This window comes from Dipodomys merriami, unplaced genomic scaffold, assembly GCF_024711535.1.
Source record: "Dipodomys merriami isolate MVZ:Mamm:240054 unplaced genomic scaffold, mDipMer1.0.p SCAF_654, whole genome shotgun sequence".
In the NCBI taxonomy this organism is placed as follows: Eukaryota; Metazoa; Chordata; class Mammalia; order Rodentia; family Heteromyidae; genus Dipodomys; species Dipodomys merriami.
The window spans coordinates 186,222-209,581 of NW_027206240.1; the positions used below are offsets into that span (position 1 = coordinate 186,222).

Here is a 23,360-nt window from a genome sequence, read left to right on the forward strand (position 1 = left end):
CAGCTGGGCGTCCTGGGGCAGGTGACCCAACCCCTCTGAGCCTCTCCAAGGAATCACCAGAAAACCGGAAGTGGCGCTGTGGCTCAAGCGGTAGAGCGCCAGCCTTGAGCCCCACGAGCTCAGGGACAGCGCCCAGGCCCTGAGTTCAAGCCAAAAAAGGAGCTAAAGTCACTCATGCCACTGGGAAGCCCACGCCAGGCGGAGCCCAGGACGCGGGGCGCCTCCTCACTCAGCCCAGGGCCTTCCAGATAAGCCCTTTCCTCTCTCCTTGTTTATGGCCGGGGAGGGGGTGCTGGTTCTAGGGCTTGAACTCTGGGTGCTCTACCCCTTGAGCCACAGCGCTGCTTCCGGTTTTCTGGTGGCTCATGGGAGATCAGAGTCTCACGGACTTTCCTGCCCGGGCTGGCCTTGAACCGCGATCCTCAGGCCTCAGCCTCCTGCGTGGCTGGGATGATGGGCTGCCCAGCAGGTCCCCCCCCCAGCAGCCCCAGCGGAGGCTCGAACACACACACAGACAACACCTGTCCCCCCCCCAAATAAAAATAAAAGAGAGGAGGAAGAAATCACTTCCGGGCTCCATGTCTGGCTGCCACCAGCAATGGGAAGAGTAGGGTCCTAGCCAGGTGCCACAGGGCACGCCTGTAGTCCCAGCTTCCCGGGAGGGGAAGGGGAAGGGGAAGGGCTCCAGCCAGCAGGCTGAGCGAGACCCTATCTGGAAATTATAATAAACAATAAAAACCTCAAAGCAAAAGGACGGGGGGGGGGGGTTACTGGACTGGGAGAACAGATCCCCGAGTTCAATCTCCAATGCCACAAAAAGTGGGGCTCCACCCAGCGTCTCCCACAGCCTCAGTTTCTTCCAGATTAGAGTTTGGGGGTTCATTGCGCCACTCCACGCTGAAGACAGAATGACACCGCTCAGGCTTTGGTTTTTGGAGGGAGCCAGTAGTTTTATTTTGCTCCAGGCTGGTGCTCTACCACTTGAGCCACAGCTCCACTTCTGGTTGTTTGCATTTTGTCGGTCATGGGGCTTGAACTCAGGGCCTGGGCGCTGTCCCTCAGCTCTTCAGCTCAAGGCGGGCGCTCTACCACTTGAGCCACAGCGCCACTTGGGGTTTTCTGGTGGCTCATGGGAGGACAGAGTCTCACGGACTTTCCTGCCTGAGCTGGCTTTGCCCCGCGATCCTCAGACTTCAGCCTCCTGAGGGGCTGGGGTGGCAGGTGTCCGCTCTAGTCAAGGTTTTGAGGGAGGCTGAGTCACCTCCCCACTCCTCCATGAGGGTGGTGGCGCTGAGCATTCATTGAATCCCTCACCACGAGAGGGAGACGCGCGCGCACAGACATGAACAAAACAACTGGGTTTCAAACCCCAGGAGCTGCTGTGTCAGGGAGGGCGGATGCCACTGGACAAACACAGCCTCGTCACTTTCACGCAAGCCATGGTGTTTCCGGGTAGGGTTCTGAGGCATGTGTAGGAGTTCTTCGGTTGGCTGAGGGCTTGTGCAGGCACACAACACAATGGAAGGACACGGGTTGGTTGGTGGAGGATGGGGCTTGAACACTAGAATGGTCTAGAATGAGTGCAATATGACTGGGGCTTTAACAGGAGGCTCTGCTCTAGCCATGCCAGGGGAGGGACGGCGGGACACCCCCAAATCGGTCAGGGCAGGGCACAGGGCGGGGCGCTGGGCTCCAGGGTGGCGTAGGCAGGGGGGGGGCGCGGCCAGGGCCGAAGGGGGCGCCGGGGAGGGGGGGTGGGGGCAGAGGCGGGAGGGGAGGGCGGAGGCCGGGGAGGAGGCCGGGGTGGAGGCCACCTCCCGCGCCCCCCGCGCCCCCCGCCCCGGGGACCAGTAGCGGCTGCGCAGTCTGCGCAGCAGCAGCAGCAGCGTGATGGCCACGAGGTCCACCACCAGCTCGGCCATCTCCACCACCGACAGCACCGACGAGCCGAACCACAGGCTCCACTGGCTGCCCAGGTTCGACAGCAGCGTCACCATCTGGGGGGCGGGGGGGAATCTCCACTCACCAGCCTCCCCAAGCTGGGCTCCACCCACCAGCCTCCACTCACCGGCCTCCACCCACCAGCCTCCCCAAGCTGGGCTCCACCCACCAGCCTCCACTCACCGGCCTCCACTCACCAGCCTCCCCAAGCTGGTCTCCACTCACCAGCCTCCACTCACTGGTCTCCACTCGCCAGCCTCTACTCACTGGCCTCCCCAAGCCAGCCTCCATGGGGCCAAGAACTGCCCCGTGCCCCCTCGGCCTCTACCTGGGCTCCTCCTCGCCCCCCCCCTCGGCCTCCCCCATAGGAAATCGGTGGAGGCTGCAACTGGGGTGCATCTCAGGCCCTTGGCCCTGTCACCTGACACCCCCTCCCGCCCCAGCTCCCTCCTCCCTCCTCTTCCTCGGCAGTCCTGCCTGTCCCCCTCCCCAATCCCAGAGGCCCCCCTCTCTGCTGAGACCCCCACACACACACACACCCCGAGACTGGGCGTCCCCTACCGTGACGGAAGGAGACTCGGAGTTGGTTTTGTAGTTGAGCTCTTTGAAGAAGATGTTGAGTTTGGCAACTCCGTCTCTTTAGGGAGAGGAAGGGGGGCGTGGAGGACCGGCTTCCCCAGCGGCCTCCGGTCACCAGCCCCCGTCCCCCCACCCGGGCCCCCAACACTCTGGGCCTGAGCACACGGGGTGGGGGGACCCCGGCACTGACCTTTTGTTGCTGATGGTGTAGTTGTTCTGCTGGGACAGCATGGGGAACACCCATTTCTGGGGAGGAATGGGGGGGTGAAAGGTCACCCTCAGGGCTACAGGAATGGCATCCTATCGCATGCGCCAACCTCAGCCGGGCTCTGTGGTTCACGCCTGTAATCCTGGCTGCCGGGGAGCTACCCAGGGCCCCGGTGCAAGTCGGGAGCTCAAGTCCCAGGAATGACACGCATTCAGTCAATCAATAAGCAAAGCAAGTTGGGCACCAGGGGCACGGGGGGGGGGGGGGGGGGACTCCTGCCTGTCACCCCAGCTACTCAGGAGGAGGCTGAGATCGGAGGATCGCGGTTCAAAGCCAGCCCGGGCAGGAACGTCTGTGAGACTTTGATCTCCCATGAGCCACCAGAAAACCAGAAGTGGCGCTGTAGCTCAAGTGGTAGAGCGCCAGCCTTGAGCTGAAGAGCTGAGGGACAGCGCCCAGGCCCTGAGTTCAAGCCCCACGACCGACAAAAATTTTAAAGTTAAAGTTAAGTTTAAAAAGATAAGTAAAGTGACACCGAGAACCCCGAAGACGCCACAGTGGCGCCCCGGCTCACCTGGGCTGTCACCGAGGGCCAGCGCGCGTAGCCAGCGGACAGCTTGTAGTTGGTGACGCTGGGGATGGACAGAGGCGCTCAGTGAGGGAAGCTGGGTGCTGGCACCCGCCCCCCAGCCAGGCAGCCCGCCCGCACCGGTCTGCGCTGGCCTGCACCAGCCTGGACCAGCCTCCACCAGCCCACACCAGCCTCCACTGGCCTGGACCAGCCTCCACCAGCCCACACCAGCCTCCACTGGCCTGGACCAGCCTCCACCAGCCCACACCAGCCTCCACTGGCCTGGACCAGCTTATACAGGCCTATACCAGTCCACACAGGCCCCCACCAGCCTAGACCAGCCTCCACCAGCCCATACTAGCCTACACTGGTCTGGACCAGCCTCCACCAGCCCACACAGGCCCTCACCAGCCTGGACCAGCCTCCACCAGGCCACACCAGCCCACACTGGTCTGGACCAGCCTCCTCCGGTCTATACCAGCCCACACAGGCCCCCACCAGCCTGGACCAGCCTCCTCCGGTCTATACCAGCCTGGACCAGCCTCCACCGGTCTATATCAGCCTGCACCGGCTCACCTGCACGGCTTCCTGCACTTGGAGAAACAGCCCAGGCTGTCCATGGAGAACGCTCCCTGGAGCTTGTAATAGCAGTAGCCTGCGGGCGCAGAGACAGAGGGGGTGCCTGTTTTCTGCAGAGACCCCGCTCCCTGCACCCGCACCCAAGAGGCCTCCTGGGACAGCCAGGCCCCCCGCAGAGTCCTGCCAGGATGGCTCAGGAGTGACACCGGCAAAACAACGCTTATGAGATTAAGCAAAGACCAGAGCCTGTGGCTCCCACCTGTCATCCCAGAGACTCAGGAGGCTGAGATCTGAGGATCAAGGCTGGAAGCCAGCCAGGACAGCAAAGTCCATGAGACTCTTCTCTACAGTGAACCAAAGGGCCAGGCACCCATGGGTCCCGCCTGTCATCCCAGAGACTCAGGAGGCTGAGATCTGAAGATCGCAGTTCAAAGCCAGCCTGAGCTCTGATCTCCCATGAGACTCTGATCTCCCATGAACCACCAGAAAACAGGAAGGGGCACTGTGGCTCAAGTGGTAGAGCGCCAGCCTTGAGCTGTAGAACTGAGGGACAGCACCCAGGCCCTGAGTTCAAGACCCATGACTGACAAAAAATAGAGAGGAGAGTTGTGGTTCAAGTGGTAGAGCACCAGTCTTAGGCAAAAAATGCTAACCAAGATTGAGAGACCCTGAGTTCAAGCCCCACCACACCCAAAACACACACACACAGTCTAATGTCTGTGTTTGAATCTCAATCTGAAGGGAAAGGTGGAGGAATGACACAGGTGCTTCAGCCTCCAGTGTTTTCTTCCTGGGCCTCCAGATACCCCACCCAGACCCGGGAACCCAGCCCTGCCCGCAGCACCCTGTAGAACATGCTGGAAGCTGCAGGCTCCCAGGCAGAAGGGCAGTAGCATGCCTGCCTGTCTTCTTCCTTTCGGCTTTTGTTTAGTCTGTCGTGGGGCTTGAACTCAGGGCCTGGGTGCTGTCCCTCAGCTCTTCAGCTCAAGGCGGGCGCTCTACCACCTGATCCCCAGCTCCCCTTCTGATTTTCTGGTGGTTCATTGGAAATCAGAGTCTCATAGATTTCCCTGCCCAGGCTGGCTTTGAACCGCGATCCTCCGATCTCAGCCTCCTGAGTAGCTGGGATGACAGGCGGGAGCCACCACACCTGGCCACAGGTTTGCTGTTGTTCTTAATCAAGTGGCTGCTTGACAAAAACACGAAGACCAAAAGGAGAAAGTGAAGGAGAGACGGGAGACACTGGAGAGCTGATGAGGAGAAAGGCCTAAGGAAGAGGGAAACCGAGGCAGAGACCAAGCACTGAGCAGCAGTGGAGAAAGGGCGTGGGGTGGGCGCTGTCCCCACAGACGGGGCGGGGGGCGGGGGGGAGGGCGCGGCTCACCCCAGGAGCTGTGCTTCTGGTAGTCGCAGAACTCGGCGCCCTTGGGCCGCGGGTAGAGGATGTACGCGCAGCCGCACTTCTCGATCATGCTCTCCTGGAAGCAGGAGTGGATGCACACCTGCAGGGGAGGGGGGGTCAGGGAGGGAGAGAAGGGGCGGGGGGGAGGGAGAGAGGAGAGGTGGGAGGAGAGCAGAAGGTAGGGGAAGAGGTGGGAAGAGGGGAGGGGAGAGGAGGGAGAGGGAAGAGGAGGACTGGAGGTGGGGAAGAAGAGGGGAAGGAGGGAAGGGTGGAAGGGGAGGAGGAAGGGGAGGAGGGAGGGGGACAAAGGAGGGGATGACTAGTGGTGGCAGGAGGAAGGGAGGATGGAAGGGGAGGAGGGAGGGGAAGAGGGAGAGAGGGGAGGGGAGGACTGAAGGTGGGTGGAGGAGGGAGGGAAGAGTGGGAAGGGGGAGGGAGGGGAGGAGAGGAAGAGGAGGAAAGGGGAGGAGGGAGGGGAGGAGGGGGGACAGTGGGAAGGAGGAGAAAGGGGAGGAGAGAAAGAGGGAGAAAGTGGAGCAGGGAGGGGAGGAGGGGAAGAGGGGGAAGGGGGAGGGGGGAGGTACAGGAGGAGAATGGGGAGAGGAGGAGGGAGGGGAGGAGGGAAGGGAGGGAGGGGAGGGGAGAGGGGAGGAGGGAGAGAAGGATGGGGAGGGGAGGAGGGAGGGGAGGAGGGAGGGAAGGATGGGGAGGGGAGGAGGGGAGAAGGGAGGAGGGAGGGGAGGAAGGGAGAAGGGAGGAGGGAGGGGAGGGAGGGGAGGGGAGAAGGGAGGGAGGAAGGAGGAAGGGGAGGAGGGAGGGGGAGGGAGGAGGAGGGAGGGAAGGAGGGTGGGAAGAGGGGAGGGAGGAGGATGGGAGGAGGGCGGGGAGGAGGGGAGGAGGGTGGGGTGGCCGGACCCAGGGCCCCGCCCCCGCCCCCAACCCCAACCCCGCCCCCAGTCCCGGCCCCGCCCCATGGCCCCGCCCCGCCCCCAGCCCCACCCCGCCCCTGGCCCCAGCCCCGCCCCATGACCCCAGCCCCGGCCCCGCCCCCAGCCCCGCCCCCTGGCCCCCAGCCCCGCCCCCAGCCCCGCCCCCTGGCCCCCAGCCCCGCCCCCTGGCCCCCAGCCCCGCCCCCAGCCCCGCCCCTGACCTGCTGCGTGTACTTGGCGGGGTAGAGGTTGCGCACGGGGACGTCGCTGCCGTTCTCCGTGCAGTCGCTGTAGTCGCCCCCGAGCCTGTGCAGGGCCTCCTGGGGGCGCGGGGCGGGGTCAGAGGGCACGGGGTCTCCCACACGCCGTCCCTCCTCCTCCTCCCACAGCCCGGCCGCGCCCGCGGGTCCCGCCGCCACGTGACGTCCCCGAGCACGTGACGTCCTCTACCCCACGTGCCGGCGCCAGACCAATCCGAGCGCTCGCGCCACACGTGACCCCCCCCCTTCCCCGGGCACGTGGCTGCCCTACTGCACGCGCCCTCGCGCATGCGCGCGCCTCTCCAGACAGCACGTGACCCCCTCGCACATGCGCGCCTCTCCAGACGAGCACGTGACCCCTTCCCAAGCACGTGGCTGCCCTACTGCATGCGCCCTCGCGCGCTTCTCCAGACCAGCACGTGACCCCTCCTCGCGCACGCGCGCCTCTACAGGCAAGCACGTGAACCCTTCCCGAGCACGTGGCTGCCCTACTGCATGCGCCCTCGCGCATGCGCGCGCCTCTCCAAACCAGCACGTGACCACCCCCAGCCTTGCGCATGCTGACAGAGCCCCCCGCCTTGCGCATGCTCACGGAGCTCTCCCCGCCCCCAGCCTTGCGCATGCTCACGGAGCCCCCCCTCCCCGCCTTGCGCATGCTCACGGAGCCCCCCCTTCCCCGCCTTGCGCATGCTCACGGAGCCCCCCCCCCCCGCCTTGCGCATGCTCACGGAGCCCCCCTGCCTTGCGCATGCTCACGGAGCCCCCCCTCCCCGCCTTGCGAATGCTCACGGAGCCCCCGTGCCTTGCGCATGCTCACGGAGCCCCCCCTCCCCGCCTTGCGCATGCTCACGGAGCCCCCGTGCCTTGCGCATGCTCACGGAGCCCCCCCCGCCTTGCGCATGCTCACGGAGCCCCCCCCCCCCCCCCGCCTTGCGCATGCTCACGGAGCCCCCGTGCCTTGCGCATGCTCACGGAGCCCCCGTGCCTTGCGCATGCTCATGGAGCCCCCCCCCCCCCCCCCGCCTTGCGCATGCTCAAGGAGCCCCCGTGCCTTGCGCATGCTGATGGAGGTCTCCACGCCCGGCCGCAGGTTGAAGCCGCCGTCGTCCATGAAGGCCGGCTCGTCCTGCCCGTGCACCGTCACCCGCGCGCCCGTCACCGTCGACAGCAGCGGGATGAAGTCGTGCTGCTCCGTGCGCAGCGTCAGCGACAGGCCTGCGGGGGTCGGGGGTCAGCGACAGGCCTGGGGTTCGAAGGTCAGGGACAGGCCTGAGGGGGTCAGGGGTCAGCGAGGGGCCTGGGGGGTCAGGGGTCAGGGACAGGCCTGCGGGGGTCGGGGGTCAGCGACAGGCCTGGGGTTCGAAGGTCAGGGACAGGCCTGCGGGGGTCGGGGGTCAGCGACAGGCCTGGGGTTCGAAGGTCAGGGACAGGCCTGAGGGGGTCAGGGGTCAGCGAGGGGCCTGGGGGGTCGGGGGTCAGCGACAGGCCTGGGGTTCGAAGGTCAGGGACAGGCCTGAGGGGGTCAGGGGTCAGCGAGGGGCCTGGGGGGTCAGGGGTCAGGGACAGGCCTGCGGGGGTCGGGGGTCAGCGACAGGCCTGCGGGGGTCAGGGGTCAGGGACAGGCCTGGGGGGTGAGGGGTCAAGGACAGGCCTGGGGGATCAGGGGTCAGTGACAGGCCTGGGGGGTGCGGGGTCAGGGACAGGCCTGGGGGATCGGGGGTCAGTGACAGGCCTGGGGGATCGGGGGTCAGTGACAGGCCTGCGGGGGTCAGGGACAGGCCTGGGGGGTGCGGGGTCAGGGACAGGCCTGCCCACCCCCGCCCACCCCCATCCCATCTGCCTCTCCATCCCCGGGATTCCAGGCAGGAGCCGCGGCGCCCGGCCCTGCTGCTGGGGCAGCCCAGGCCCCGCATCCCCGCATCCCCGCATCCCCGCATCCCCGCATCCGGGGAGGGGCGGCTCACCGTTGTTGATGCCGGGCATGGAGGACATCCAGAGGTGGGAGCTGTTCCTGCTGTTGAAGGTGTAGCAGTCCCCGTACATGGGGTGGTGGAAGTGGGAGTAATTCCTTACCAGGACAGGGAGAGGCAGGGAGAGGGTCAGAGGGGAAAGGGCACGGGGTCACAACAGCGAGAGCAGACCACACTCCCTTCGCCCCAGTCAGGCCAGCACCCCGCGTGAGCGTGCTGGGCGTTTCCCCGGCCCCACGGCCCCGAGAGGCCGCTCGGGCGTGGACAGCCCAGGTGACGCGGGACCCATGTGGGTGGCTGAGGTGCCAGCACCCGTGACTCACCCCTGCAGTCCCGGCCACTCCAGGGGCTGAGATCTGAGGAGCAAAGGTCAGAGCCAACCAGAGCAGGAAGGTCTGTGCCAGACGCTTCCACGAACCAGCAAAAAGCTGGACGTGGAGGTGTGGCTCAAGGGGTAGAGCAGGTGTCTGCCAAGTGAGCTAAAAAGCTACAGGACAGGGCCCGGCCAGGCCCTGAGTTCAAGGCCCAGTACTGGTGCACATGCGCACACACACACACACACACACACACACACACACACACACACACACACACACACACACACACACACACACACACACACACACAGTGTCACTCTTAGTTCCCCATTTGGATTGCGAGTTCCTGTGCGTCACCTTCGGCTACGTGAACAGTTCTGGACTTACAGGAGGCCCAAGAGGCGCTCAACCGAGAGTTGTGCAGGGGGTGGATGAGGGAAATGAAGACATGGATGCAAACGGGGTCAGAGGAGACAAGGGGAGGGAACCCAGAGCCCAGGGCATGAATGAGGCCAAGTATACCAAGTATACGTCGCAGGCTTCACACGTCAGCATGGCTCCTATGGGGTAGCCTCCACCCCCCAGCTCATCTCTTGCAATGGGAAACACAATATCAAACCACAGGGACCAAGAACCAGGGGACACAAAGGGACCAAGGGGCCCTGTTCTACCACTACGCCATCTGTGTTGTTGGTTGTGGGACTTGAACTCAGGACCTGGGCACCATCCCTGAGCGCTTCTGCTCAAGGCTAGTGCTTTACCACTTTGAGCCCACAGCTGTACTTCCAGTTTTCTGGTGGTTCATTGGAGAGAAGAGTCTCAGGGACTTTCCTGTCCGGGCTGGCTTTGAACCGCGATCCTCAGATCTCAGCCTCCTGAGTCGCTGGGATGACAGGTGGGAGCCACCGGCTCTGCCATCTTTTTTTCCTGTGTGCTGGTATTGGGACTTGAACTCAGGGCCTCATGATCTCATTTGGCTTTCTCACTCCAGGTTGGCACTCTTACTGCTTAAACCATACCACCACTTCTGGCTTTTTGGTGGTTCATTGGAGATCAAAGAGTGTCACTGACTTTCCTGCCTGGGTTGGCTTTGAACCGCCATCTTGGAACTAGTGACCAGAAAGGCAAAAATGGAAGAAGGAAGAGTTGGGGTCTGATTGTAGGGCCTTGAGCAAGACAGCTTCTCTAGACTCATTCTCTCCCTTTTACAAAGGGATTAGAGCTAGATAATCTGGAATGTTCTATTGGCCTTCAAAACCAAATGGTTAGCCAGGCACTGGTGGCTCACACCTGTAATTCTAACTACTCAGGAGGCTGAGAGCTGAGGATCGTAGTTCAAAGCCAGCTTGGGCAGAAAAGTCTCCATGACACCCTTTATTTCCAATGAACCAACCAAAAACCAGAAGTGGTGCTGTGGGCCAAGTGGCAGAGCACTAGCCTTGAGCAGGAAAAGCACCCAAGCCCTGAGTTCAAGCCCCACAAGCAACAAGAAAAAAAAAATGGTTACAAGTTAATCTCCTGTAATCCTAGCTTTGCAGGAAGCTGAGCTAGCCTGGACAGAAAAGTCTACCTCCTCCACCCAGCAAAAACACTCTAGAGGTATGGCTCAAGTGGTAGAGCACCTTCCTAACAAAGGTGAGGCCCTGAGTTCAAATTCTCCTACGGCCAAAAAACACCACCAATAACAATAGAAGCCTCGTGGCCTGGGGATATAGCTCAGCAGTAGAGGCCTTTGCTTAGCATGCAGGAGAGCCTGGGTTTGAACCTCCAGAGCACACAGTGTCGGGAGAGGTTTTTCTGTAGGGGAAAGGGGACGGAGGAGAAGCAGGTTGGTGCTAAAGGCAGGAGCCACTGGGAAGAACTGGAATCCTTAAATAAGCAGAGGGTCCTGGGTGCGAGCCCTCATCTCTAACGGGTTGGAAATGGCTGAGACTGTGGGAAGTCGCTTAGAGAGACCGAATCTTCATGAATAGAGCTGCGCTTGCAGATTTGGGGCCAGACAGACAAAACCAGGTCTGCTTCCTGATTCCTCTTTCACAGACCCCCTGGACCTTAACACACGGGTCCCATGCGCTGAGATTGTCCAGCTTCCTCTCTATGAACTTGGAGCTGCAGCACCACTTCCTGCTTTTTCTGTGATTCATTGGAGATCAGAGTCTCGCTGACTTTCCCGCCTGTGCTGGCTTTGAACCGCGATCTGCAGATCTCAGCGTGCTGAGTAGCTAGGCTGACAGACGTGACTCTTCTCTCTAGTCTCTGGTACTCAGTTGTAGCTGCAGGAACTGAGCTACAACCTTCCCTGCGGTAGCAGAAGTATGAAGCCCTGGGTTCGATTCCCCAGTAACACATACACAGAAAAGGCCAGAAGTGGCACTGTGGCTCAAGTGGTAGAGCTCAGGGACAGCACCTAGGCCGTGAGTTCAAGACCCACAACCACCAGCAACAGAGGCAGAAAGAAACACTAAGAAGTGGTTAAAACAATCCAGGCAAGCGTGGGAGGCCTAGCTCATGTAGTAGAGCAACCCAACCCATGAGGTCCTGAGTTCAAATTCCAGTACTGCCCAAGAAGTAAAACATCGGAACAATCCAGGTAAGCAAGGATGAGACTCTGGCTGAGGAAATGCCCTCAGCACTAAGGCCAAGGTGAACCCTGGACTTTCTGGGATTCCAGGCCGGAGCCACGAAGCTGTCCAGGGGGAAAGAGATGAAGGTCACAGGAAGGATTAGTGGCAGGTGCCACGGACGCACAGCCCAGCCTCTAGTTTCTGTCCTCAAACAAACAGAGGCGAGGTGTGTGTACACTGGCCCTTCCCTAGCTTGCTCTAGCAAGGAGGGGCACCCTACAGAGAGAAGAACGATCCTGGGGGCTTGAACTCACAGCCTGGGCGCTGTCCCTCAGCTCTTCAGGGCTGGCGCTCTACCACTTGAGCCACAGCTCCCTTCCAGCTTTGGGGGTGGATCCTTGGAGTAAAGAGCCTCGCGGATCCCCCCCACCCAGGGCTGGCCTCCAACTGTGATCCTCAGCTCTCAGCCTCCACCAGCGCCAGGCTGCAGGGCCTCTGCCCACCAAGCAGGGCGGCGGGAGGATGGCGGGGCGTGGGCTGCCCCCCAGCCCGGGAAGCAGGCCGGCCGGGCGCTCACCCCTGGCTGCAGGGCGCCTGGTTGAAGCGGCAGGTGAAGATGAAGTTGCCCGGCGCCGCCTCGTCCAGCGCGGGCAGCGAGTCGGACAGGCGGGACAGGATGTTGATGTAGTGGAAGCGGTACCACTCGCGCACGGCGTCCACCCCGGACGAGTACGTCTGGTAGAAGCAGTCGGATTTGTTCTGGTTGCACTGGACACGGACATCAGAGGTCAGCGGCGCCCGGGGCCCCGCGCCTGCCGCCCCCGCCACCCGGGAGGCTGAGATGGGAGGATCGGGGTTCGAGTCCGGCCCGGAGGGTGTGAGCCGGCCCCGGGGGGCGCATGCGCCCCCCCCAGCCCAGTGAGTGGTGTGCGTGTGCATGCGTGCGCAGGAGCCCCGGCTCCTGACCTCTCTGGACAGTCATCCAGCTGGGCTGGGGCGGGGCCTACCAAGGTGGGCGGGGGGGGCGTGGTCTAGCAACGTGAGCCCTGGGAGGGGCGTGGCCACCGAACTGGGCAGAGATCAGGGGAGTGCGATGGGCGTTGCGCCTAGGGCCTGGTCGTGGGCGGAGCCTGGGTGGGTGGGGCCTGGCTGAAGAGGCGGGGCTGCTGTGGGCGTGGCCCTGTGGGAGGGGCGTGGATGCCGTCTGGCTGGAGGGGTCAGAAGGCTGTAGGCGTTACCCTAAGGGGGGCTGGGGTGGGCATCACCGTGAGTTTGGTGTTGCAAGTGGAGATGGGGAGTTGTGGGCGTGGCCCAGTGGGCGTGGCTTAAGGGAGCGTGGTCATGTCGTGGGCGGAGCTCTGGCAGGGGCGGGAGCCCAGTGGGGTGGGCGGAGCCTTGGCGTGGGGGGAACCTGGCAGGACAGGGCCCTTGGTGGGCGGGGCCTTGCTAAGCGCTGACTGTGGCTGCCTTGGGGGCGTGGCTTGCGGTGGGCGGGGCCTGCGGTGGGCGGGGCCTTACCAGCTGGAAGCCGATCTTCCAGTCCCTCCGGTCCACCTGCGGGTTGTTGTCCCGCATGCTGGAGGCGGAGCTGCTGCGCGGGGCGCGGGCCCTGTGCGGGACCCGCAGGCGCTGCAGGGGGTGCGGCAGGGGCTGGCGGAGGCCGCGGGGGCCCCGCCGCGCGGCGCGGGGCCGCCGGGCCCCGGAGGCGTCGTACTTGTACTTGTACAGGTCGAAGAGCGTCTGCTCGGTGATGCGGTCCAGCTCCTCCAGGTCCTCTTTAATCTCGGGGTACCTGGGGGGCGGGGCGGGCCGGTCACCCCGGGCGGCCGCGGGGCGCAGCCCCCCCACGGGCCCGCCCCCCCAAGCCAGCCGCTTCCGGCCTCTTGCTGGTTCCCTGGCTGCCCGGGCTGCCTTCCAGCCGCGATCCTCGGATCTCGGCCTCCGGAGGAGCCGGGATTCCAGGCGCGCGCACCGGTGCTGGGGCCTGGAGTTTGGGCTGGGCCCGTCGGAGGCCCAGCAGAGCCGGGATGACCCAGCCTGTGCGTGGAGGTGGGGTCTCGCGGCGTGTGTCCCAGGCCAGCCTCCACCCCACACCCACCGCGCCCGGCCAGGCAGGGCCATCTTTTCGCTGTCCCTCCGTTGGCCATGTCCCTCAGCCGGGGGACGCCCCAGGGATGGCTGCCCCACCCCAGCTTCCCTCACCGTCCACCCTCTGCCCGCGCAGCCATGACTCACACAGGAAGCACCCAGCCGGCTGGACCCGCCTGTCCACTCACTCACCAGCAGCCGCAGGCCGGCCCCGCCCCCCGCAGCCACGCCCCGCCCCCGAGCTGCAGCCACGCCCCCTGAGCGGCGGCTCCGCCCCCTGAGCTGCAGCCCCGCCCCCCGAGCTGCAGCCCCACCCCCGAGCTACAGCCCCGCCCCTGAGCTTCAGCTCCGCCCCCGAGCTGCAGCCCCGCCCCCTGAGCTGCAGCCCCGCCCCCCGAGCTGCAGCCCCGCCCCCTGAGCTGCAGCTCCGCCCCCTGAGCTGCAGCCCCGCCCCTGAGCTGCAGCCCCGCCCCCTGAGCTGCGGCTCCGCCCCCTGAGCTGCAGCCCCGCCCAGCCCCTGGAGTCCCACCCCTGCTCCACCCCAGGAAGCCCCGCTCTCTCCCCCCTAAAACCACACAGGGGCCGGGAAGGTGGCTCAGGGGTACAGTGCTCATCTTGCATGCATGAGGCCCTGGGTTCGATTCCTCAACACCACATAGGCAGAAAAAGCCAGAAGAGAGGCGCTGTGGCTCCAGTGGTAGAGCGCCCGCCTTGAGCTGAAGAGCTGAGGGACAGCGCCCAGGCCCAGAGTTCAAGCCCCACGACTGACAAAAAGCCAAAGGACAGGGGCAGGGCTACAAGCAGTGGAGTTTGTGCAGCCAGCGCTCTTAGTTCAATCCCCTGTTCTACCAAGAAAATGGAAGAACAAATATATATATATATATTTTTTAAATGCCACTCTCCTGGACGCGTCCGGCTTCAATGAGATGGTATGCAGAAAGCCTCCAGCACGGGGAAGCCTGGAGCAGGCGCTGGGTCCCCCAGGCCTGGCCGCCCTCAGACACCCCATCCCGTCCCCCCGGGGCTTGGTCCTGGCCTGTTTAGACTGCCTGAAGCCAGCAGGAGGCTGAGCACTCAAAGTCACCCCATATCAAGTTGACATCTTCCCAACCACAAGTATTTATTGAAGGCCTACCAACCTTGCCCAGGGCTGCCACCCCCACTCTGGGGGGGGGCGGGAGGAGGCTGAAGGCGGAGAACCAACCAGAGGTGAAAAAATCAACATCAAGAATTCCCTGACTCCTGGGAACATTCCTCTTGGTAAGAGGTAGAAGTCGGGCACCTGTGGCACACACCTGTAATCCCAGCTACTGGGGAGGCTGATTCAACAGCTAGGGGGGAAAAAAGCCCCGAGACTCTTTATCTTGAATTAACTAGCAAAAAGCTGGCCCAGGGGCGTGGCTCAAGGGAGGTAGAGCCCTGTTGGTCTCTATCCTAAGGATCACAAGGAAGAAGTCTTTTCTCTCCAAGAGGAGAATTGTCCCAGCCCTGATTAGTCAGTGACAGGCTGGGCTGGGGAGGGGGCGGGGGCGGGGCGGGGAACCGTACCTCAACAATCAACAGTCATAAAAGATCTTCCACTCCTCAGACGCCATTTATTACCACCTGCTGGGGTGGTTCTGCTCTGTCTGAGTGCGTTCTTTTATGCCAGTACTGGGGGCTTGAACTCAGGGCCCTGAACCCTCACCGATCTTTTTTCTGTTGATGTTGTGCAAGGCTGGCCCTCTGCTACTTGAGCCATAGCTCCACTCCAGCTTTTTGCTGGTTCACGGGAGATCAGAGTCTCATGGACTTTTCCTGCCCAGGCTGGCTTCAAACCTTGATCCTCAGATCTCAGCCTGCTGAGTGGCTGGGATTACAGGCGTGAGCACCAGTGTGCCCTTTTTACAAGTTAGCTTTCGGTCCCCTGGGGGACCTAGCGGGCCAGGTACTTGGCCTTTAGTAAAAGTGGTTGAATTATTCATGAGTCCCTTTCAAGCCAGCGTCTCTAACAGTGTGTCTGGCTTGACCCCGGTGTGGCCTGGGGGAAGACAGGCGGTGGGGGAGGGAGGGGGCTACAAACACTGGTCCCTCCCCTCCCCTTCTAGGTTACCACCCCATCCAGACCCAAAGTACCTGCTACCGGCTCTGGTGTGTGTGTTTTTGGTGTCAGGGCCTTTGCACATGCTACGCATGCATTCTCCCACACACACCCCACCCTGCACACACACACACACACACACACACACACACACACACACACACACACACACACACACACACACACAGCCTTTTCTTTATCTTTCTTTTCTGTTTTGGTCAGACAAGGGGCTTGAACTCAGGGCCTGGGCGCTGTCCCTCAGCTCTTCAGCTCAAGGCTGGTGCTCTACCACTTGAGCCACAGCGCCACATCCGGTTTTCTGGTGGTTTATCGGAGATCAGAGTCTCACGGACTTTCCTGCCCCAGCTGGCTTTGAACCAGGATCCTCAGATCTCAGCCTCCTGAGTCTCTAGGAGATATGAGCCACCAGAGCCTAGCTTTTTCTTTCTTGCCAATACCAAGACTTGAACTCATGGACTGGCTCTCTACCACTCGAGCCACACCTCCAGCCCTGTTTCTTTTTTTTTGTGGGGGGGGGAGGTGGATAATTGGAGATGAGAATCTCATGGACTTTTCTGCCCCCACCCCAGGCTGACCTCAAACTTCCATCCTCCAGACCTCAGCCTCCTGAGGTATAGCTAGGAACTAGAGAAGCCCCGATGGTTTTGCTCTCTGGCTCCAAGGAAGGATGGGACTGAACTGAATCCAGTCTTGAAGGACCAGCACGCCCTCCTTTGCAGGGGAGGGGAGGGGGAGGGCTTGAGGAAGGACACCCAGGAAGATAGCTCCACTGGACAAAGACATGAATCCACACAAGCCAAGGGCGAAGCTCTCCCTGGAGACAGAAAGCATCGGTTCCTCCCCGGGGGGGGGGGGTGCCAGGCAGAGGCCAGACTCACCTGTAGGGGTTGAGGGTGCACACGGTGACCGCCGGGAAGACCAGCTTGTCGGAGTCCAGGTTGATGTTGAGGCTGACCGGGTAGCTGAAGTACTCCTCGAAGAGCAGCGCGAACTGCCAGTACATCATGCCGAAGGCGCAGAGCCACAGCACGGCCCAGAAGGCGGTCTTCATGCGGTTGTGCTGGGAGCACACCAGCCGGATGGCGCCGTGGATGGTGGTGTTGTTACAGAAGAACCCGAACAGCTCGCGGTAGGAGCGGTGGAACTCGATCAGCGCCTCCTCGTCCTCCGTGGGAGGCTGGGGGGCCGCGGGTTCGGGCCCCGGCCCCGGCTCTTCCCGCTGGTCTCCCTTCATGGGGCCCTGGCGGATGGAGATTGCAGGGGGGAGGGCGGGAGAGGCAAGAGGCAACATCGAAGCTGAGCTGGGGAGAAGGTGCTGGGTGCTAAGTACTCCCCCCACTCAGAGTCCTTACTGTGGATCGGCTCTGTGCCTGCTGGGGGGGGTGACTCACCCTCCCCACTGCCCCCCCTCGCCCTCTGCCCCCCCCGGCCTCTAGCGTGTACCCCTCTTTGTCTCTCCAGCCTCTCTGATCGCTCCTCTCTTCTTCCACCTGCGAGTCCTGACTTTCTTCCCGGGGATCTGCCAGGCGGGTCGGTGACTCCCGGCTCCCCGGCGTGGCTGGCCGCGACCGGTTCCTTTCCAGTCGGATCTGGTAGCTCTATCTCTCCCACCCTCTCACCTGACAGGTGCAGGGCCCGGTCCGCCCGCCCCGCCCGCCCGCCGGGGATGAGAGGCGCGCACAGCTCATTAGCATCTCAATTAAAGGTGAGCAGGGCGCAGGGCGGGGCGCAGGAGGAGTCTGGGATGGGAGCTGGCCCCGGGGAAGAGCACAGGGGGGACTGGACAGGAATGTGGAGGGGGCATCGGGGAGAAGATGGGAGCTAGGCAGACAGGAGGCCCAGCAGGTGAGACGGACGTGTGTGTGTGTGTGTGTGTGTGTGTGTGTCTGTCTGTCTGTCTGTCTGTCTGTCTGTCTGTGTGTCCATCCCTGGCTTGGAACTCAGCACCAGGCAGCCGCTGTCCCTTAGCCTTTTCTCTCTCAAAAGATGGTGCTCTACCCCTTGAGCCACAGCGCCACTTCCAGCTTTTGGGTGATTCATCGGAGCTAAGAGTCTCATGGACTTTCCTGCCCGGGCTGGCTTGGAACCGCGATCCTCCTATTTCAGCCTCCTGAGTAGCTGGGCTGACAGGCCAGGATGGGGCAGATCCCCAACCAAGTTGGAGATCCTGCACCCCCAGGCACTGTGGCTCCCGCCTGTCATCCCAGCTACTCAGGAGGCTGAGAGCTGAGGATCACAGTTCAAGGCCAGCCTGGGCAAGAAAGTCCCTGAGACCCTATTTCCAAGGAACGACTAGAAAATCGGAAGTGGCGCTGTGGCTCAAGGGGTAGAGCGCTCGCCTTGAGCTGAAGAGCTGAGGGACAGCGCCCAGGCCCAGAGTTCAAGACCTGCGACCCACCAACCAACACACACACACACACACACACAGAGCAGAGCAGACAGAAAAATGGGGGACCAGCCCTGGGAGCCAGAAAGCAAGGGGCCAGTAATCCAGCTGTCTCCTAGAAAGTGGGGTGCTCCCTCTGTCTGGGGAGGGACTCCCCTCCCCCCTAGATCAGCCTCACCCCAACGTCCTGGGAGAAGAAACAAGGGGCCTCCACCCTCATCCTCTTCTTCCTCCTCCCCATCCTCCCTCCCTCCCTCCCTCCCGGCTCCCTTCCCCTCACCCCTCCCTCCAGCCCTCACCCCGGCTTTGTCTGGGCTTGGGAGGCGCCCAGGTGAGGTCGGAGGCTGGGCCTGGGCCGGGGACATTGTGTTCCCTTTCTAAGCCACTGGCCGCCCGGGTTGGAATGTGTCATGCCCTCCTGTTTTGCTCCTGGGCGGGTGGAATGTGGCGCTGGCGGGCTGAGAGGTCGGGCTGGGTGCTCCAGGGCTGGTGGGCAGGGCTGGGGAGAGGCAGACGCGAAGGCCAGGGCTGGAAGGAGGGGGGGACACCCTGGGTTGCTTTTTGTTCTCTGAGCCTGACCCCCCAGCCAGAGGATAAAAAGATGCCAGCAGCAGCCGAGTGCTGGAGAGCATGCCTGTAATCCCGGCTACTCTGGAGGCTGAGATCAGGCGTTGGAAACTCGGGTCCCCCCTTCCACCTCCCTACCCCGCCACCGCCGTTGGGAAAGTCTGGGAAGCTCTTATCTCCAGAGAACCAGCAAAAAGCCAGAAGCGGAGCTGTGGCTCAAGGGGTAGAGCGCCAGCTGGGAACAGGAAAGACAAGCCAGAACACAAAAGGTCTTGAGTTCAAGTCCCAGGACTGGCACCAAAAACAATAGAGACAACATAGGAGATTCCCTTCTAAAACCCCAGGACCCACCCTGCCCTAAGACCTGCGGGACACACTGCCCCCCTCTTCCCCCCCTCCTCCCCCCCTCCTGCTTCTCCAGCAGCGCACAGGTACGTGGTAGCCAGATAAGGATCCTGAGAACAGAGATAAAAGCAGCTGTGGGAATCTAGGGGAGAGAGGGAGGGGGAGGCAGGGAGGGGGAGGGGGAAGAGAGGGTACGCAGCACCCGAGATTCCAGGCACTCTGGCATTGCATTTTTGTTTTGTTTTGTGCCAGTCCTGGGTCTTGAACTCTGGGCCTGGGCGCTGTCCCTCAGCTCTTCAGCTCAAGGCGGGCGCTCTACCCCTTGAACCACAGCGCCATGTCTGGTTTTCTGGTGGTTCCTTGGAGATCAGAGTCTCACGGACTTTCCTGTCCCAGGCTGGCTTTGAACCCTGATCCTCAGGATCTCAGCCTCCTGAGCAGCTGCGAGGTCAGGCGGGAGCCACAGGTGCAAATGCGTTTCTTCAAGAACAAAATGGAAAAGTGCCAGACACCCGCAGCTCCCGCCTGTCATCCCAGCCACTCAGGAGGCTGAGACCGGAGGATCACGGTTCAAAGCCAGCCCGGGACAAGAAAGTCCATGAGACTCTGAACTCCAAGGAACCACCAAAAAGCCGGAAGTGGCGCTGTGGCTCAAGTGGTAGAGCGCCAGCCTTTGAGAGAGAAAAACTAAGAAAAACTCAGCGCCCAGGCCCTGAGTTCAAACCCCCAGGACAGACAGACAGACAGACACACACACACACACACACACACATTTTCTCCAAGTCCAGCCTGGGCTGTGTGTCTGTGGAGAGTGTAGATCAGGCAGAAATGGACTCTCTCTGCTTGTTTGTCCTGTCTTCTGCCCGGAAAAATGTCTCCAGGAAGGAGCGGGAGGGGGAGCGGGGAGGAGGGACGGGGGGGGGGGGGGGGGGGGAGGGCCGGGCTCTGTCTGTGTTTTCCAAATAAAGAAACTGACCGCGCACAGGCCGGTCGCTCACTCCAAATATTCCACAGCGGCCAGAAGATGCGCAGCTCTCCCCTGGGGCTGGATCCTGAAGAGCTCCCATTCTCCCTCCCTCCCTCCCTCCCGCCCTTCCTTCCTTCCTTCCTTCCTTCCTTCCTTTCCTTCCTTCTTTTCTTCCTTCCTTCCTTCCCTCCTTCCTTCCTTCCCTTCTCCCTTCCTTCCTTCCTTCCTCCCTTCCCTCCCTCCTTCCTTCTTTCCTATCCTTCTTCCTTCTCCTTCCTTCCTCCTTTCCCATCTTCCTTTCTTTCCTTCCTGTCTTCCTTCCGTTCTTTCCTTCCTTCCTTCCTTCCTGTCTTCCTTTCTTCCTTCCCTCCCTTCCTCCTTCCTTCCCTCTCTCCTTCCTCTCTTCCTCCCTCCTTCCTTCCTTCCTCCCTCCTTCCTTCCTTCCTTCCTTCCTTCCCTCCTTCCTTCTTTCCTATCCTTCTTCCTTCTCCTTCCTTCCTTCTTTTGTGTCTTCCTTCCTTTCTTTTCTTCCTTTCTTCCTTCCCTCCCTTCCTCCTTCCTTCCCTCTCTCCTTCCTCTCTTCCTCCCTCCTTCCCCCTTTCTCTCGCTGTGCCAGTACTGGGCTTGAACTCAGGGCCTGGGCACTGGCTCTGAGCTTTCTCACTCAAGGCTGGCGTTCTACCACTTGAACCGCAGCTCCACTTCCAGCTTTTCGCTGGCTCCTGGGAGATCAGAGTCTCACAGACTTTCCTGCCCAGGCTGGCTTTGAACCGCGATCCTCAGATCTCAGCCTCCCGAGCAGCCGGGGTGGCAGGCATGAACACCGGCCCTGCGGTGTCTGCCGTGGTCACCCCAATCACTCAGCCACAGCTGGCAGCACATCTGGAGCTGAGAGCCAGGAGGAGGCGCTGGCTCCATCCCTAAAGCTCCTTTCTCAGAGGAGCCTGGAAACTTCTAGAAAACCCATTCCACCTGGAGCTAGGCCGTGTCCACTAGCATCCCCCAAATTGGGGTGTGTGGGGGAGGGGAGGGAAGCAGGGCTCATCACCCGGCTCCCTCACTGATCTAGAAGGTTCTGGAAAGTTCCCTCCTTGCCCTGTTCTATTTGCGAGTCAGTACCTGAAGTCCATCTCCGGGCTTTGGGAGAAGATGGGTCGGGCCTGGGGTGGCGGGGGCTGTGACCTTGGCATGTCCTTGGGGGTGGAGAGCGGCCTGGGGTCCCCAGCAGTGGGCCGGCCCAGCCTGTGGGGAGGAACACAGAGGTCTCCAGTGCTGTGGCTTTGGTCAGGACTCCACCTGGGGACTCACGCCCGCCATCCCAGCTCCTCCGGGGGCTGAGATCTGAGGATCCTGGTTCGAAGCCAGCCCGGCCAGACAAATCCATGAGTCTCTTAAATCCAATGAACCACTCGAAAGCTGCAAGTGGCGCTGTGGCCCAAGGGGTAGAGCATCAGCTGCAAGCAAAAACACTAAGGCACAGCGCCCAGGCCCTGGGTTCAAGTCCTCTTCTCCCACCCCAAGTCTCCATTTTTAAAAACTTTTTTTGGTCTGTCTTGGGGCTTGAACTCAGGGCCTGGGCGCTGTCCCTAAGCTCTTCAGCTCAAGGCTGGTGCTCTACCACTTGAGCCACAGCTCCATTTTGGGTTTTCTGGTGGTTCCTGGGAGATCAGAGTTTCATGGACTTTCCTGCCTGGGCTGGCTTTGAACTGTTGTCCTCAGATCTCAGCCTCCTGAGTAGCTGGGATGACAGGTGGGAGCCAATGGAGCCCGGCACTGCATGTATTTGTGTGTGTGTGTGTGTGTGTGTGTGTGTGTGTGTGTGTGTGTACTGGAGCTTGAACTCTGAGCCTGGCCACTTTCTTAGCTTTTTCCACGCAAGGCTGGGGCTCTACCACTTGAGTCACACTTCCCCTTCCAGCTTTTTGCTGGTTCACTGGTGATCAGAGTCTCACAGACTTCCCTACCCAGGCTGGCTTCGAACTGTGATCCTCCAATCTCAGCCTCCTGAGGAGCTGGGATTATAGGCGTGAGTACCAGTGCCCAGCCAGCAATCGATTTATTTTCCCTTTTGTCCTACCAAGCTAAAATGATAAACCAGAAAATTCCTCCTTGTCATCCTTGGTCCAGGGACTTGGTGGGATGTGTAGGAATTCAGTATCTTCCAGCCAGGCACGTGGCTCCCGCCTATAATCCCAGCTCCTCAGGAGGCTGAGATCGGAGGATCACGGTTCAAAGCCAGCCCGGGCAGGAAAGTCTGTGAGACTCTGATCTCCCATGAACCACCCAAAAACCAGAAGTGGGGCTGTGGCTCAAGTGGTAGAGCGCCCGCCTTGAGCTGAAGAGCTGAGGGACAGCGCCCAGGCCCTGAGTTCAAGCCCTAGGACTGGAAACAAACTAACTAATTAATAACAATAAGAAAAATAGCAGCCTGCCAGAATCCAGAGTGGACAAGGCCAATTGGCTGCTTCCCGCCTCCACTTGCCCTATCCGCCTCCCCATTGGCTGAACCCGTATGGGAAGTGGCAGAAAAGGCTTCTGGGAAATGTAGTTCCAGTCATGGAAACCCAGTTAGAGAATGAGCCTAGTGCTGGCTGATTAGTACAAGGGAAGAGGCCCAGAATCAGAGCTGCGATCTCAGGAGGAGAGGGGAGACTTCCACAAAGCCCCTGTGACAGCAGCGTGGGTCTGGCCACAGCCAGGACCCGACATGGCGATTACCTGTGGCAAGGGAAGGGCTGTGTAGAGACTTTTTGTAGTACCAGCAATGACTCCAGAGGGAAAAAGGGCCAGAATCCACACAAGTGGAAACCTCATCAGCCGACCTGTGAATACAGAAGAACACAGGGAAGACACAGATACCACACGCACACGCACACGCACACGCACACGCACACGACACGGTCTCTCATCTTTGTATCTTACCTCAAACCAAAAGAAAACAGAGCCAGCCAGGGTGGGCGCCGGAGGCCCCGCCTGCCATCCCAGCTACTCAGGAGGCTGAGATTGGAGGATCTCGGCGCGAGGCCAGCTGGAGGCCATGAGCCTCTTTCTCACCCAACGCACCACCCGAAAGAGAAAGGGGAAAAAAAAAGCCAGGAGTGGAGCTGTGGCTCAAGTGGTCGAGCGCCCGGCCTGAGTTCAAACCCGAGCCCTGGCACGGGAAAGAGCCCCCCTGCACCCCCAAGAAGAAACCATCTCCCAGCTGGGCCGGGCTGTGTCCAGATCGGCTGCTGTGGGGGGGCTTGTGTGTGGCTGTGTGGATCTGTGGCTGTTGTTTGGGTTCAGTTCTGGGGTTCAGCCGCCCATGTGTGACCCCCAAATCACCAACTCCTCTGCTCCTGAGCCTCCTCTGCTCCAGCTGGGGGGGGCTCCTTTCCCAGGGGTGGGGGGCCTGCAGATCTCCCCCTCCCCCTCCCCCCCTCCTCCAGGATCTCTGGGGAGGGAGGAGGCCGGGCGGGTTCCGGGCTGGGCGCCGGCTGCCGGCCTCACGTGCTTTCCCGCCCGGCCTGTTCCTCTTCCCCTCCCTTCCCTACACCCCCAGCTCGCTTGCGACAGGCCGGCGGCTTCCCGATCCCGCCTCCCGGGT

At 61.7% G+C, this 23,360-nt stretch overlaps 1 protein-coding gene across 1 annotated transcript; it reads right to left on the reverse strand.

Moving 5' to 3' along the window:
- Positions 1-930: 930 nt before the first annotated feature.
- On the reverse strand, positions 931-23,275 carry Scnn1a (sodium channel epithelial 1 subunit alpha). Its single transcript, XM_070005010.1, is given in 16 exon segments — positions 931-1,717; positions 1,719-1,997; positions 2,503-2,578; positions 2,711-2,766; positions 3,303-3,360; positions 3,876-3,954; positions 5,263-5,380; positions 6,431-6,529; positions 7,521-7,684; positions 8,434-8,537; positions 11,898-12,088; positions 12,839-13,112; positions 16,388-16,749; positions 20,894-21,016; positions 22,493-22,596; positions 22,697-23,275. Coding segments are annotated over 15 exon segments (2,136 nt in total). The 5' UTR covers positions 22,589-22,596; positions 22,697-23,275; the 3' UTR covers positions 931-1,660.
- Positions 23,276-23,360: the final 85 nt, after the last annotated feature.